This window comes from Lycium barbarum, chromosome 4, assembly GCF_019175385.1.
Source record: "Lycium barbarum isolate Lr01 chromosome 4, ASM1917538v2, whole genome shotgun sequence".
Classification (NCBI taxonomy): Eukaryota; Viridiplantae; Streptophyta; class Magnoliopsida; order Solanales; family Solanaceae; genus Lycium; species Lycium barbarum.
Window position 1 is genome coordinate 114151810 of NC_083340.1, and position 15071 is coordinate 114166880.

The window sequence follows — 15071 nt, forward strand, 5'->3', positions numbered from 1 at the left end:
CGGCTACCTCATCGTCCGTGAGCCCATCGAATCCGTCCTCGGTTGGCAAAAGTGCCAGGCCTCCCACATTATACCAGGCGTAATACTCGGGTGTGCACCAACTCTCGTCATCCATACCAATTGTGATCATGTTCAGCCATTCTCTTTGTAGAATTCTCACTCGTGCTGCTGGAACCACCCTATCAAGGTAGAGATACACGATCAGCAAACATATTGTTTTCATGTCGATGAGGAATTGGATGGCCAACCATGGTACTACGACATTAAGAAGTTGCTCGAGATGAGAGAATATCCGGAAAATGCAACTGACAAACAGAAGCGAACCTTGAGGAGAATGGCAAATCACTTTTTCCTTAACGGAGAAATCCTATATAGGAGGACTTCAGATCTGGGATTGTTAAGATGTGTGGATTCCACAGAGGCGACGAGGTTGTTAGAAGAAGTACACGCAGGGACATGTGGACCCCACATGAACGGATTCACTTTGGCAAAGAAGATTCTGCGAGCGGGATACTTTTGGATGACTATGGAAAGAGACAGCATTCGCTATGTACAAAAGTGTCATCAATGTCAAGTTCACGGAGATTTCATTCGAGTTCCCCCAAATGAGCTCAATGTAATGGGCTCCCCTTGGCCGTTTGCCGCTTGAGGCATGGATGTGATTGGACCTATCGAACCCCCCGCATCAAATGGACATCGCTTCATCCTGGTGGCCATCGATTATTTCACTAAATGGGTCGAAGCTTCAACGTACAAGGCAGTAACAAAGAAGGTGGTAGCAGATTTTGTTCGCAACAATATAGTTTGCCGATTTGGGATTCCAGAGTCAATTATCACAGATAATGCAGCCAATCTCAACAGCGATCTTATGAGAGAGACTTGTGAAAAGTTTAAGATTGACCACCGAAATTCCACAGCTTATCGACCACAGATGAATGGAGCAGTCGAGGCAGCAAATAAAAACATCAAGATGATCTTGAGGAAGATAACAAACAGTCACAGGCAGTGGCATGAAAAGTTGCCATATGCTTTGCTCGGTTATGGTACCACGGCTAGAACATCCACAGGAGCAACTCCTTATATGTTGGTCTATGGTTCCGACGCTGTGATACTCGCAGAAGTAGAGATACCTTCTCTAAGGATTATCCAAGATGTTGGTTTGGACGATGCAGAATGGATACATAGTAGACACGAACAATTTATGCTCATTGATGAGAAAAGGATGGACGCTGTCTGTCACAGTCAACTTTATCAGAACAGGATGTCCAAGGCATTTAACAAGAGAGTAAGGCCTAGGAAATTCGAACCAAGGCAGTTGGTTTTAAAGCGAATATTACCTCATCAGGACGAACCTAGAGGGAGATTCGCACCAAATTGGCAAGGTCCATACGTGGTTCATCGAGTGCTTTCAGGGGAGCATTGATTTTGGAAGAAATGGATGGTAAAGTGAGCATGAAGCCCATTAACTCAGACTCGACCAAGAAGTACTACATCTGAAGACATCCAAGCTAGCATTTTTTTTTCGTTGTAGTTTGAATTTCTATTGTAACAGAACTACACTGACCTGACTTCCTACGGTGGGATACGTAGGCAACCCACATCGGGTCTGGTCTCTTGTAATAGAAAATCCCAAAAAACATTATCTTCCTGTAACTGGAACTACGTGTCACGACCCAACCCCGTGGGCCGCGACTGGTACCCTAACTGGGTACCCGTACATACCTACCTGACCGAATTTCGTATCATACAAATTTTTTTTTTTTTTTTTTTTTTAAAACAGATGTTACAGAAGTAGGCCGATACAGATACGGCACGCGCGCAAACATATATCTATATATACCTGAACATGCAGACATTTACAGATAAGCCGATAAGGCTAACATACAGACGAAACCCGTAACCCACACATCTATCTACAGGCCTCTACAGACATACAGAATCAGATGACGGGACAGGGTCCCGCCGTACCCCAAAATACCATACATACAGAGTCTACAGATAACAGAAGATATATACCAAAAGTATTTGCTCCGGATCGAAGGAGCTCTTCAGAATAGCAGAATCCGAGCCCTAGACTGGCGGCGTATCACCAAGTGCGCCTGTACCTGCGGGCATGTAACGCAGCCCCCGAAGAACCGGGGGTCAGTACGAAAAATGTACCGAGTATGTAAAGCAGAAATATATCAAACATAATCATGATCTGGACCGGAAGCACAGGAATATAATAGACAGGCTCATAAGCCGGACGGACAGAGTCATAGTCCAACAGACAGAATCAGAATTCATACGGACGTATAGAATCGGAACTCGTCGGCCAGATAATCCAAACGGACAGATGGAATCGTAACCGGTTGGACAGATAATCCGGACGGACATACAGAATCATAACCAGTCGGACAGATAATCCGGACGGACATACAGAATCATAACCCGTCGGTCAGATAATCCAGACGGACATACAGAAGCATAAGTCATACAAACAGAAAGAGTCACACATAGGGTGCAGGAACGTGGTCGCCACTCCTGCCATTGGCGCCACAACACGTCAGATATCAGAAATTCTTCTCCGATCTCCGTCACACATCATAACATAACCACGGTACCCGGGGGCGGACAGATAACACAGCACCCCGAGCCCGGACTCATCATACTTCGTAATATATCCTCGGTAACCGGGGACGGACATATAACACAGTACCCCGAAACCGGACACATCATACTTCAGAATTCATATATGGGGCTCAGCGGCCCACCGCACGATATACGTACCGGCCCGGGATCCGGTGAAAGGAATCATAGCACATGCACGAACTGATTAATGAAAAACCACATACGTACAGATCGTCGTACAGATTCAACGGAACAGAAATAGGCCAACTGGCAGATCGAATCAAAGTATTCAGATAGTTTTCAAACTACGCACCTACACGTCACTTGGGGAGGTACGACAGATCATAACCCGAACTAGATGTTCAGATATCAAAACCATATTGTGAGATTTATATAAAAACAGTCATATTATGTTCAAAATGATAGTTCAGATGTTGCCTGTGAAAAACGGACGGAAATGAGGCAATTTAGATCATTCACGGGGTATCGGGGCTCCGTGGTCCCACCTCGGACCAACTCGAGGCAAGATACATAAATTACTGATAAAAGACCTTATGAGGTCATCCATAATCATTCGAAAGTATTCCGACTCCGTTTAGGAAGGTTTCGTACAAAAGCATACTTTAAAGATATTTTATAAGGACATAGTTTCAATCTTACTGAAGGAATTGGAGCAGATTTCCATATCGAATTCCGAGGAACGGAGTCATATTTAAGGCTCGCGGCCGAGCCTATTATGTTCAGAACATGCCTAAGAATGAAGGGAAAGACTTTACATACCTTAGCTGCGTCTTACGCTTGTCCAAATTCAATTCCCGTTTCGCTCAAAATCTACAAATGGTCACATTTACCAATTGTCAATAGTAAGACTTTTAGCATTCTTTAATTCACTATTTGTCTACAGAAATTTGGGCAGCATCTCCCCTGCTTATATGCCTAGCCCGAATTTTTAATTCAGCAGTCAACAACACAACAACAATACCAACATCAATAATATCCTTTTTCATATCAACATATTCCATAAAACAGCCCACACGCTGTTTTCCAACTTTTATAAGTAATTAACTCAGTATACAATTATTTAATCGCGTCTTCTTCGTAAATAAGCTAGTATTAACACAAATAGGAAGAGATTCATACCTTTCTCCTTTTAATATTGTTGTATCTTCCCTTTTTCACCTTAGTTTTATGCCACAACGCACTGCCATACGATTCTGCAGTGAAAACTATACGCTATCCGGACTGAAATTGGGAAATTATACCTGGTTTGGGCTAAAATTTGGTGGTGGAAAGTTGGGAAATTTTCTGGGATTTTTGGGGTGGTGTTCGTGGTTTTGGACTGAAAATGAGGGGGTCTCCCCCTCTTTATAATTGTTTTGGAAGCTGCCAGAAGCAGCTGGAAAAGTGCTCATCGCGATCGCGCTTCCTTCTGGCGCGATCGCGTAGAGTTAAATGATTTCCTTCTGCGCGTTCGCGCCCCATCTGGGCGCGTTCGCGCAAGGTTAAAATTTCTGACTGGATGTTCGTTCAGTAAAACGGTCATAACTTTTAATCCCGATATCGTATGAGGGCCTACGACCTATGGATGGAAAGATAATTAAATTATCTACAACTTTTATTTCTGGACGTTTTCCCAAATTTCAAACTTATAATACCGTTTTTGCCCCTAGAAGTCAGATCATCCGAAAATGCTTCCTTAAATTGTCCTTTTGGAGGGCTTCCACTTTGATTTGGCCCAAGGGTCCTTCTTGAGTTGTGTTTAACTTCACATATGTGATTCATATAATTTGTCACATGTCCCAAAAAAAATCTTGACATGTGGGCCCCACCTCAGCTTACAAATAATTCGACGTTCGAAAATGCAGGATATAACACTACGATTCGACCTGATTTCCCTTGGTGGGATACGTAGGCAATCCCCACCGGATTCGGTCCCTTTGTTAATCTTCTTTCTATTGTAATTGAACTACGTTATGACCTGATTACGTTTGGATACGTAGGCAGCCTGAGTCAGGCTCGGTCATTGCTTTATTTTACCCCCTTATTGTAATTGAACTACGTTACGACCTGATCCCATTTGGATACGTAGGCAGCCTGAGTCAGGCTCGATCACATCACATTACATATTGTTGCTCCGCCAACCGGAAGCCTTTTCATTACAGTTGCTCCGCCAGCCGGAAGCTTTACATTACAGTTGCTCCACCAGCTGGAAGCTTTACATTACACTCGCTCCGCCAGCCGGAAGCCTCTACATTACAGTTTCTCCGCCAGCCAGAAGCTTTATATTTTAGTCGCTTCGCAAATCGGTGCTTTCAATTCTAGTTTGTCTACAATCCTTTCCTTTATTTCCTTATGTTATTATTACATTATAACTTTGAACTGCACAGGTATCTTTACATTTTTTGCAGATGAACACAATACAACGTGGAACTATCTCTGCCACAGCGAACTGAGGTACCCCGCTTGATGAGGACATCAAACTCACAAGCTAGAGTCAATGAATCCGCTCTCCGCTTTAGCTCGCCAACTAGTTTTTCTTTCAATTTTTTCAAGAAGTCACTTCTTTTGAGAATATACATTCTAGAAACACATTCAAATTCTTCCGCATCCTAAGGTCGTCATAACGCGATACTGGGACAATTCTGAGGGTCAGTCCCCTACGACGAGCTGATATGATACTATGACAGCACATAGATGCATTCGTGTAGAGTCTCGCTTATGGGTGTGTTGCGGCCGCCACATTTATAATCAAGAAGCAGCAAAGGTACATCTCGTCATTATAAAGACCTTTTTCATCAGCAATCTTTCCCGAAACTTGACAACATATTCTTAACAACATCTAGTGTCACCATAATTCGACACTGGGACAAAATTTTGAGGATCCCTCAAAATTTTCTGTCTTCTCGTTTTCTTTTAACTGAATTAACTCCCATCCTCTTTAATACGTAGGGGACTCAGAGTCAATCTAGTCATATTCCATTCTAGCTATTTTCACTCATGCTGAAACCACTACCCTTTCAATATCCGAAACCTCGTGTTACTATAACTACAACACTGGGACAAATTTTTTAGCGTCACTCAGAATTTTTTCAACAACTCAATCTTCCGAATCTCCAATAAAACTATTATCCCCTATCCGTGAAAAAAGAACCAGTGTCCTCATAATTCAGACACTGTAGAAAATTTTGAGGACCTCTCAAAATTTTATCGTCTCCTTATTCGAACTACATTGACCTGATTCTCTTATGACCCGAGATATGTAGGCTACTCAGGAACCAGAGTTCGGTTGAATTCATAAACTCACCTCTCGATTCCCAAAAGAATTACCCCCTTTGTAGTTGTACTCTTTCCAAACCCAATTTGATGTACTTGTCGGGACAAAATCGGGTTTACGTCAACGTATTCGTTCAAAGACTCTTTCATCATCCCTGGTCCAAGAGGGACAAGCTGTTGACACCCAATTTTGGCCTTTTTTTTTCGTTTGATTAATTTCACTATGCTTCTCAGTCCTGAAAATTCGCCAGAATGAGTTTGAAATATTTTCATTAATTATTACGCTATTTTTCGAGATATATTTCTCTAAAGTTAAGAATATTTTTTATTTGTTTCTTAAAAATTACCAAACGATCATATTTGAAATTAAAAATTACTAAACATCATTTTTTACAATTAAACCACTCAAAAATAGCGTTGGTGATCCTATATGGCATGTTTCCTTTAATCCTATTTATTACTATATTAATCGTCTTCTTACTCCATTTTAAAACTAAATACGTATATTAAACTAATTCTATTGTAATTTATATAGGTGTACATTTTGTGGGAATTAATTAGGACCAAGGAGCATATTTTAATTAATTGATTGAAGTAAGAAGGGATGAGAAATTAACTCATCTACATAATATTGGGCCAATTCCCTTCTCCTCCAAATTAAATTAGCAACCCAACACCTCTAGCCCAATTCCCCACCAACCCAAAAACGTCTAGCCCAATCCCCCACCAACCCAAAAACGTCCAGCCCAATATCCACCCGACCCGGCCCAAACCTAAAACTAAATCCCCAACTAAGTCCCTAATCAGTCTTTCATCTCTAACCAAACGTCCCTAACCAAACGCTCCTCTCATCTCTTTCTCTTCCACCTCGCCGCCACCCCTTCCACCCCGTCACGTCCGTCACCTCACCACCACCACGTCCATCAGACCACGGAACCAAACACCCCACTCTCTCTTTAACCCAAAACATCGAAATCTGTTGGTTCGAAACCATAGCCGCCTCCACTGCTACCACGTCTCTTTTCCCTTTGATTGACGTGGTAGCAGAGCCGAAAGGAGTCAGTAGGGGATCATATCAACCTCTGTGGAAGAGGAGTGCGATGAACCGTCGGTTTTGAGGTCGACTCTTATTCGACCCAGTGGGTAAAGGCTCGTCAACTGTCATACCCGCGAGATTCGGAGTCCCAACGAATCCACAGCCATCAAATCTTATCTGGAAAGGTGATTCCTTTCCTCCTGACCAGAATTTTGTCTTTTCCAGTCATTAGAAATTTTCCCTTTTTTTTTCTTTCAAAATTCGAATTCAGCATTTAAGGGAGCCGTTAACCCCATCCTTTGGCTATAAATACAGCCCCTCTATGGGCTGTTAAGGGGGCAGAGATCAGTCGAAAAAAAAGAGGAGAACGACAGAAAAGAAAAAAAAACTCTCTTTTGTTTTGTTCATAAGTTTTTCCCTCTTATAAAATTCCTATTGCTTTAGAAATTGGGTTCTGAGAAAATTCCATTTTTTAACTCTAAGTTTTTGGTATCGAAATCTCCTTTCAAGTACTCGGCTGAGCAAGGACTGTTTGGAGCGGATTCGGAGACCCGACGACGACATTAGCCTCAATTCGCTGTCACGGAGAAGGTAACCACACTCGTCCCCTCTTCGTCTTTCATTTTATAAGAAGTAGAAACGTAGTCGTTCAAGTATTTTCTCATCGTTTACTTGGTTTGGTTGGCTGGAATGTGTTCTCTCTTCGTTTGTTGTAAATTAGTGTAAGGCGATTAATTTCGTCGAATATGTGTTTAACTCCCGTCGCCCCGTCGCTGCCGTCAAACGATAATACTTGAACCCCTTTTTATTCCTATCATTCATTTTCGCATTAGCATATAAGTGTTTATTTTGGTTTGTTTTGAGATGATTTATTTTAAAATATGTAGCCTAATGTTGGCAGAAAAAATGGTGCTGTTTTAAGCTTTAAAGGCTGTTGGCAATCGTTTAAGTACTGTTGGTTTAACCGTTAATATGATTTGTGCTTTGCTTCTCTCATTATGATTAGTTTAGTTTAGTACCAATGTAAGAACTGATTCACAAGTCATTTGGGGAATGAATTAGCATGACAGTTGTTTGGTAGCTGTTAACATACATGTGGTTTCAATTAATCATCATGGTTGGTTTAAATAAGTGTTCAATGAGTTAGGGATGATCACTGTTCTCTTAAATAAGTCTGTTAAGAGTTTCTGGGATCTAGCCTAAGTATAATTCACAATTGGCTAAAGAGTGGGTTTTAGGGATGATCACTGTTCTCTTAAATGTGAGGCTGTTTCCCAATTTGAAGTGTATCAAAGTAATATGATCTTTGAATACTTAAATAGGCATTAAATATGCAAAAATGTGCTTTTTCTTAACCATTGTTATGAGTTATTAAATTGGTTAGCTCTGTGCCAAGGTAACTATGTGCGGTTTTAAGCTTTAGTAATTCCCAAAATCCCTCTTTTATTCCTTTTTTTTATATTCTACCATAGTTTGCCATTATGTTCTACAGATGCTTTGTTTAATGTGTTTTAGATTAAATTAGATGTCATTGTTTTAAAAATAGCATTAACATAGTTTGGAGGCTGTACCCGTGGTGCACTTGCGGGAAACTCCTTGCCGAGGGCCTGTGCACCCCCGGGATTAGTCGGGGCTCAAAGAGACCCGGACACCCGGTGCTTAATAAAAAAAAAAACATAGTTTGGAGGCTGCTTTAGTTTTTTAAAAACTTTGATGTAGCAATATCTAAAAATTAATATGAATACTGTTTCAGAGGTTGATACACAACAGTGACAGTTTTTATTGGTTTATGATAAGTGTAAAAGAAAAGTAAGCTTGAGTTTCTATGTCTGTTACAATTAAAATCCTTAGAGATGATTGATAGGAGGTGATCTTAATATGGTTCAAGATAACTCCCTTTGGGTGGTTTGGTTCGTGTAACAGTTAATGCGCTTCCTTGCTTGTTTTCATCAGACTTTTACATTATGTAACTCTCCAATGTTCTTAAGCTTTTGTTGTGTGTTGGCATGTCTTAGTTTATGTTTGTATGATTGGCTGAGTTCAATTTTGATCTAGTTCTCTTTAAGTGATTGCTCATGCCTTAGCCTTGTAAGCTTAATACAATTATTGGCCAATGGATTTAAGCTCTGCCAGATTAGTTAATGATCATGCTTGTTTCCATTGTTAGTTTGTAAGTAAATCAGCTGTGAAATTGGCCTTCCCTCTCATTAATAGCTTGAAGTTACTACTGGTGATCAGTAGTCACCCCTTGTCTAGTTCTTGTGGTTGTTGTTTGGTCAGTTAGTTTTGTTTACTGTTACTTCCTATATACATACAATTAGCCCATAATATTCAATGTTAGTTTGTTGGTTAGCTGTTAGTATAGACAAGAAAAGGGGCAAAATGTGATTGACAACACCCCATCTCTATCTCTATTCCTAGGTAACAGTAATGTTGATTTCTGAAGTGTCTGTTGACTCATATAATTTCCAAAACACCAAGTTGATTCTCTCCTTTTGACCAAATAAAGGTTTACTCTTGTTGAAGCATTTGCTGTTACAAATCAGTCTGGTTCAGTTCAACAGTGCCTTTTGTTTTAATTTTCTTCACTATCCTGTTCATAAAGCATGTTGATGAAGTCGGGGCTCAAAGAGACTCGGACACCCGGGGCTAATCAAAAAAAAAAAAAAGCATGTTGATGAAGTTGGTAGTCTGCTTCTCCTCTTACTTTGCCTTTAGTTTCACTTTTAGTATTTAGTGCAAATATCCTCCCTGTGTGATAGAGCATTCTCAGATTAAGCATAAATATCTGAAGTATTAGAAGAGGAAGATTTTATTCATTTTGGATTCTCAAACTCTGTTGATCATTAGTAAACTGGAGAATCTTTAATCACTCTAAGTGTTTTCCTAATCTACAACAGTCCCCTAACTGATTGAGTATAAGGCCTTTGATTCACTGTTTCTTTTCCTTGAGCCAAAAACTGCCTTGCTAGATAAAACATTTGGCCTTGAAAAGACGAGTGGGAGACCTTTCAACTAGTTTAGTTTAAATAAGGGCTTGATTCCTGTGACTATCTGCTAATGAGTTAAGCTAGCTCTTTGTATACTTGCTGTTTCTCTTTTCTGGTTGTTAAGTTTGCTTACTTTGTCATGCCTTTTGTTCATCGGTTTTTTCCCTGAATTGTTGTTAAGCTGGCTGTAAGGTAAAGGGCAAGCTTTTGGGTGTGGTTTAGCCTCCTCCGATAGCATGCCATGCCTAAGGTTCTAGAAACCTTTTGACCTTGTGCGGCATTAGAAATATAGATGGTGGTAGCCCCTTCTATGTCCTGAATCTTTTAAGCCTGGCACTTTATGATTATATATATATGTGGTTTCCTCTTAAATGATCTTACCGTTCATTATAGATGAACTGAAAACAACCTCCCATAAGGATTTGTCATGCCTTCAATTAACGTGTTTCCTTTCCATGTTGTGTTTTCTTAAATAAGCATGAGCACTATTTGACAGCCAAACATAGTGAAGTGTTAAAGAGCAAGTTATCTTGAAATATGCTTAGACATTCTAATTTACCTCTGTTTGAGTTGAAACATATTGAGGATCTTGTAAAGTTGAAAACTGTTCCCATATCCCAACATGCCTAAAATGATTAAAATGCAATATGTGTTTGTTCTGTTTTCATTTTTTGTTAAACATTTGTTTCAATAGTGGATATGACACTGCCATACTTGGTATTTGGTTTAATCCTCTCTCTATCTGTTGATATTATAGCCTTCCTTCTGGATTTCTCGGTCCATATGTGTGAGTCATGTCTCCAGTTATTTTATTAAGCCTGCCTGATCAAGTGAATACAGTTGGTAGTTTGTTCTCTTAAAAGTGAACTACGAAGTATAACTGTAATAAATATAAAAGAATTTGGTAGTTTTGAGCTTGTTCTCTTTACATTTCTATGTAAAAATACTCATCCTTTACCCCCCCCCCCCCCCCTCCTAAATACCGAAAACAGATCCTTTACCCCATTCCTTGTCATTGTTTATGGAATGTGATGAGCTTTCGCATAGTTTTAAATTCAAGTACATAAGTTAGGTAGTAGAAATAAAAGTTCCCTCTTTTATATGATCGAGAGCATAAGCTTTTCTTTAGAGTTGAATGGAGATCCGTTTGAGTTTAGTTTTGACTCTACTTGCTCCCCACCTAGAATTCATTTAGCTCTTGTTGGTGAATAAAATCTGCTCCTACTTGAAGTTGGTATGCTAAACCTAAGCCTAGTTATGCCTTAATAACCTTTGAAGAGGTCACTAGTAGTTTGAAGTATAATATGGACTTGGTGTCATGTATAAACTGATTTGTAGTTTGCAACTAAGTTCCAAGTCAATAACAGTGTTATAGACCTTAAATGTTTCTCTGCTCTGCTGTGTTAGCCCGTATTTGCTTGAGTAGTGAAATATGCAGCCACCTATTGGATCTAAAACTCCTGGAAGAATGAGATCAAAAGTACTTTTCTCTATATAACCAAGTACTAACTTTGGGGATTGAGTTTCTGATAATTCAAATTCTTATGTGTTAAAGTTTTGGATAACTAAGCATTTGTCTGTACCTGCTTCATCTGCTATAGGGGCGCTCTTTGTTAAGGTACTGTTTTAAAACTATTTAATTAGCCCAGAGGAAATCCTTGCTTTCCAGTTATAAAACCTGAACCTTTCTTTATCATCAAATTGATCTTGAGGTTGTATGTTCAAATTCTCCCTTTAGAACTTTGAGTCATAGTCTTGTCTAGTTCTGGTTTGTTCAATGTGTGGTTAACTCATGATCAAATTTCATGAGATTAGCATGAAGTTTTTCATTAGATATAGCTACATGTATCCTAGTATACCTTGTTTGACTCAAGAATAAAGAAATCAGTTATAAACTCGGCTAAATACACGAGAAAGCCTTGTCTTACATTTGATTCTCGTCTTAAAGTTATATAGACTTCTTTTTCCTTGTTGAGAATTGTTTCTAATCCTTATCTTTTATCTTTTCTTTTCTTTTTCATGAGGAAACCTTGGGAGCATTTGGAGTTATGACAACCCCGGATTCTGCCCATATCAGAGAACAACCAGTTGCAAGATTTAATTGCTCGTGTCTAGCGTCCCCGTCTTCCTTCCTCTCTTTAAATTTCGTGTCTTCGTGTCATCATGTATGTACATGTTTATATTCTTGACTAACATTTTTTTTTGGATTGTATTTGTAGCATATTTATTTCTTGTTTGTGTATGAACCTGCGGAAAAAAAAATGGTTAAGTATAACAATAAGTTTAGTTGCTTACCCCCCATCCCCTTTGGTATAATTTTCGATTTAAGTATATTCGGGATAACGATTATGAACGTTCTTCAGTTCCTTTTAGTTAACTTTTCCTACAGTTCCTTTTAGTTAACTTTTCCTAAGTTGCAACCAGTTATTTTACGGCGGAATAGACATACTTTTTTACCATATAAATGTGGTTAACCAAACCTTTTCTTTTCGAAAGATTGCGGAAGAATTAAGAGTTCCAAATATAGATTTCTGCAAAGTGCCAAGATGTGAATTGTTGTAAGTGTAAAACGCAAGTTTCAAAGGGATAAAAATGTAGATTTTTTATGGGTAAAAGCAGTGGTTGCAAACTGACCATTTTTAGAATTACATTCTTTTGATACTAACATGTGAGCAGGTATAATTTTTTTCAAGTTTATGCAATACTTTTATTCGGGTCCCCGTATAGTGATCTAAGTTATTTTACGAGAGCTCCAAGGTACATTACTTTATTTTTTCCATACATACATATATATATCTACTCTATCTTATTTTTTATTAACTCTTTAATCATCTTTACACCGCGTTTATACATATTACTCTCATATCACAAATGACTATTTTTGAAACATTATATACCACCTTACGTAGGAAATAAATATCCTATATGTACATTATTTTCTCAAAAAATATACATACTAATCCTCCCATTTTTAGACTATTTTATGCAAAAAATACGTCACGAATTTGTGTATATATGTTTGCAGCTCATGCATACTAAACTACTTACTTTACAAATAAACATACACATATATCATTTTTTACATACGTGCATCTATATTCTCACTAATCATTCGTACACGCGCATATATTTATTTACGTGAACGGGACTTAAAAAATGCTATTTGTATAAGTCATCTTTGGATATTAGTTCCTTTAGCAGTTATGTCACGACCCGGCTAGGGGCCGTGACGGGTACCCGGGGCTAGCCACCGAGCACCACTCGTTCTGCTACTCACCTTACCCATTTAATGCTCTTTTATCAATTCATGCTTAGGACATAAGAAGATCATCTTTTCATTTGAGAAAATAAAAATATTTTTATATACGTAAGCCTCTCGGCCATCAAAATAATACATACATATACATAAAAGCTTCTCGTGAGACCATCTACCCACACTGCGCATCTACGAGCCTCTACTGACATACTATACATATAAGTGGAACAAGACTCCACCATGCCCAAAATATACATATACCAATAGAATAATCATGAGCACCTCCGGACAATGGAGTGCTCGCAATCAGCTGGCAGCTACTAAGAATCTGGATCGAGCTCACCTCCCTGTCTACCTGTGGGCATGAACACAGCGTCCAAAGAAAATGGACGTCAGTACGAATATTGTACTGAGTATGAGAGGCATGAAAAATAATAATGCATCAAGGAAACAAGGGAGGCATCAAGAATGGAGCAACTGTACCTGACTGGGAATTACATGAAAAGTAATGCATGCTGACTTACTTTTAAGCTTATCATCATCTCATGTATGTATATCATATATATATAAACTGCCCGACCATATCGGTGCGGTGTGATAATCAGTAACATTAGCCAGTGTCCAGGCCTCCCGTGTCCGGGGTACCATCTCATGCCGCCCACTACTGGTGACTGCCCATGCCAACTGGCTATGGTGTATCGTATAGCTGCCCGCTTTCGCGGTGACTGCCCGGCCAACTAGGCCCGGTGTGATGCAATGATGACATGCTCCTCATAAACTACTTATAATAATTATGCTTATCAAAATATACTTGTCATCGTTCATGCATAAAGACTCTAGAACAACTGCACTTTATCGAGGTGACGTAAGGTCGTGAACCCTCGATTTCATTATGAAAATATATGAACATTCTGCCTCACCTTGAAGGGATTAGTATATAAGGTGAGTGTATACAAGGAACAACATCATTTACTTTATAAGAACGTCATATCATATCTCTTGACTCATATAGCTATTCATGATCTTAAGCTCTTGGCTTTCCGGATTATAGGAGAATCATGGAAAGGAAGAAGAATCATATCATGGGATTCATGCCATAGAAATAAAAGGACTAGCCTCACATACCTTTGTCGTTTAGCTAAGCTATCGTTCACTTGCTCTCCTTTAATGTCACGTCGCTACCTTCACGAAAGAATTCGTATTGACTTTAGTTAATCGACTACGGGAATGCGTCACTATTTCTAGAGAAAATTGGGCAGCACTTCCTTTATTTATACTACTTTTCTCATAGTCTATATCAACTCCCAAGCATTTACAACATCACTTCACAATATCGTATCAACAATCGTCATTCATATATTTTGAGCAAAATCCACCATTTTTCTCTATTTTCTCCACATTTATGGTTTTAGTTCGTTATCGCGTTTTCTCATATATAATGCTTATTTCCTGGTCTAATCATCATTTACAACATATTCATAATCATGGCACATCAACATTTATGATTCCATTCAACTACCATTCAATTGTGACACTATTCATCCATTTAAGACTCATTTTCCATGTCTTTCTACAATTCAAGCATCTTGGCTTTCCAATACCTTAAACAACATGATAAAGTCATGAAACTTACCTTAGGTGGTGGTGGAACAAGCCTAGAGTGGAGTTCTTCCTCCTTCCTCAAAACCCTATTTTTCCTTCCTTGGAATTTCTTGGTTTGGATGAGCTTCACTTGAGTTTCACACACTTTGTTTGATGGATTTGGTGTTGTTAATCTTGATCTCCCTTTGATTCTCTTAAATTTTTGTGGATGAAATGTTTAGATAAGTTCTAGAGGGTTCTTGAAGGTTATAGATGAAGTATGAATGAAAATGAATGAGAAAGTCACTTATAATAATCACAAAAT

At 39.0% G+C, this 15071-nt stretch overlaps 1 protein-coding gene and 1 long non-coding RNA gene across 3 annotated transcripts; both read left to right on the top strand.

The window, feature by feature from the left end:
- The first annotated feature begins 652 nt into the window (after positions 1 to 652).
- LOC132637686 (uncharacterized) lies at positions 653 to 1423 on the top strand. The gene has a single exon (XM_060354741.1). The coding sequence runs from the start codon at positions 653 to 655 to the stop codon at positions 1421 to 1423; it is 771 nt and encodes a 256-aa protein (XP_060210724.1).
- A 5288-nt stretch (positions 1424 to 6711) lies between these two features.
- LOC132636252 (uncharacterized) lies at positions 6712 to 12288 on the top strand. Of its 2 annotated transcripts, none has more exons than XR_009581121.1 (2): positions 6712 to 7104; positions 7403 to 12288. It is a non-coding gene; the product is annotated as an uncharacterized LOC132636252 (long non-coding RNA). The 2 variants fall into 2 exon arrangements; XR_009581122.1 differs by having other exon boundaries at positions 7430 to 12288.
- The last annotated feature ends 2783 nt before the right edge of the window (positions 12289 to 15071 follow it).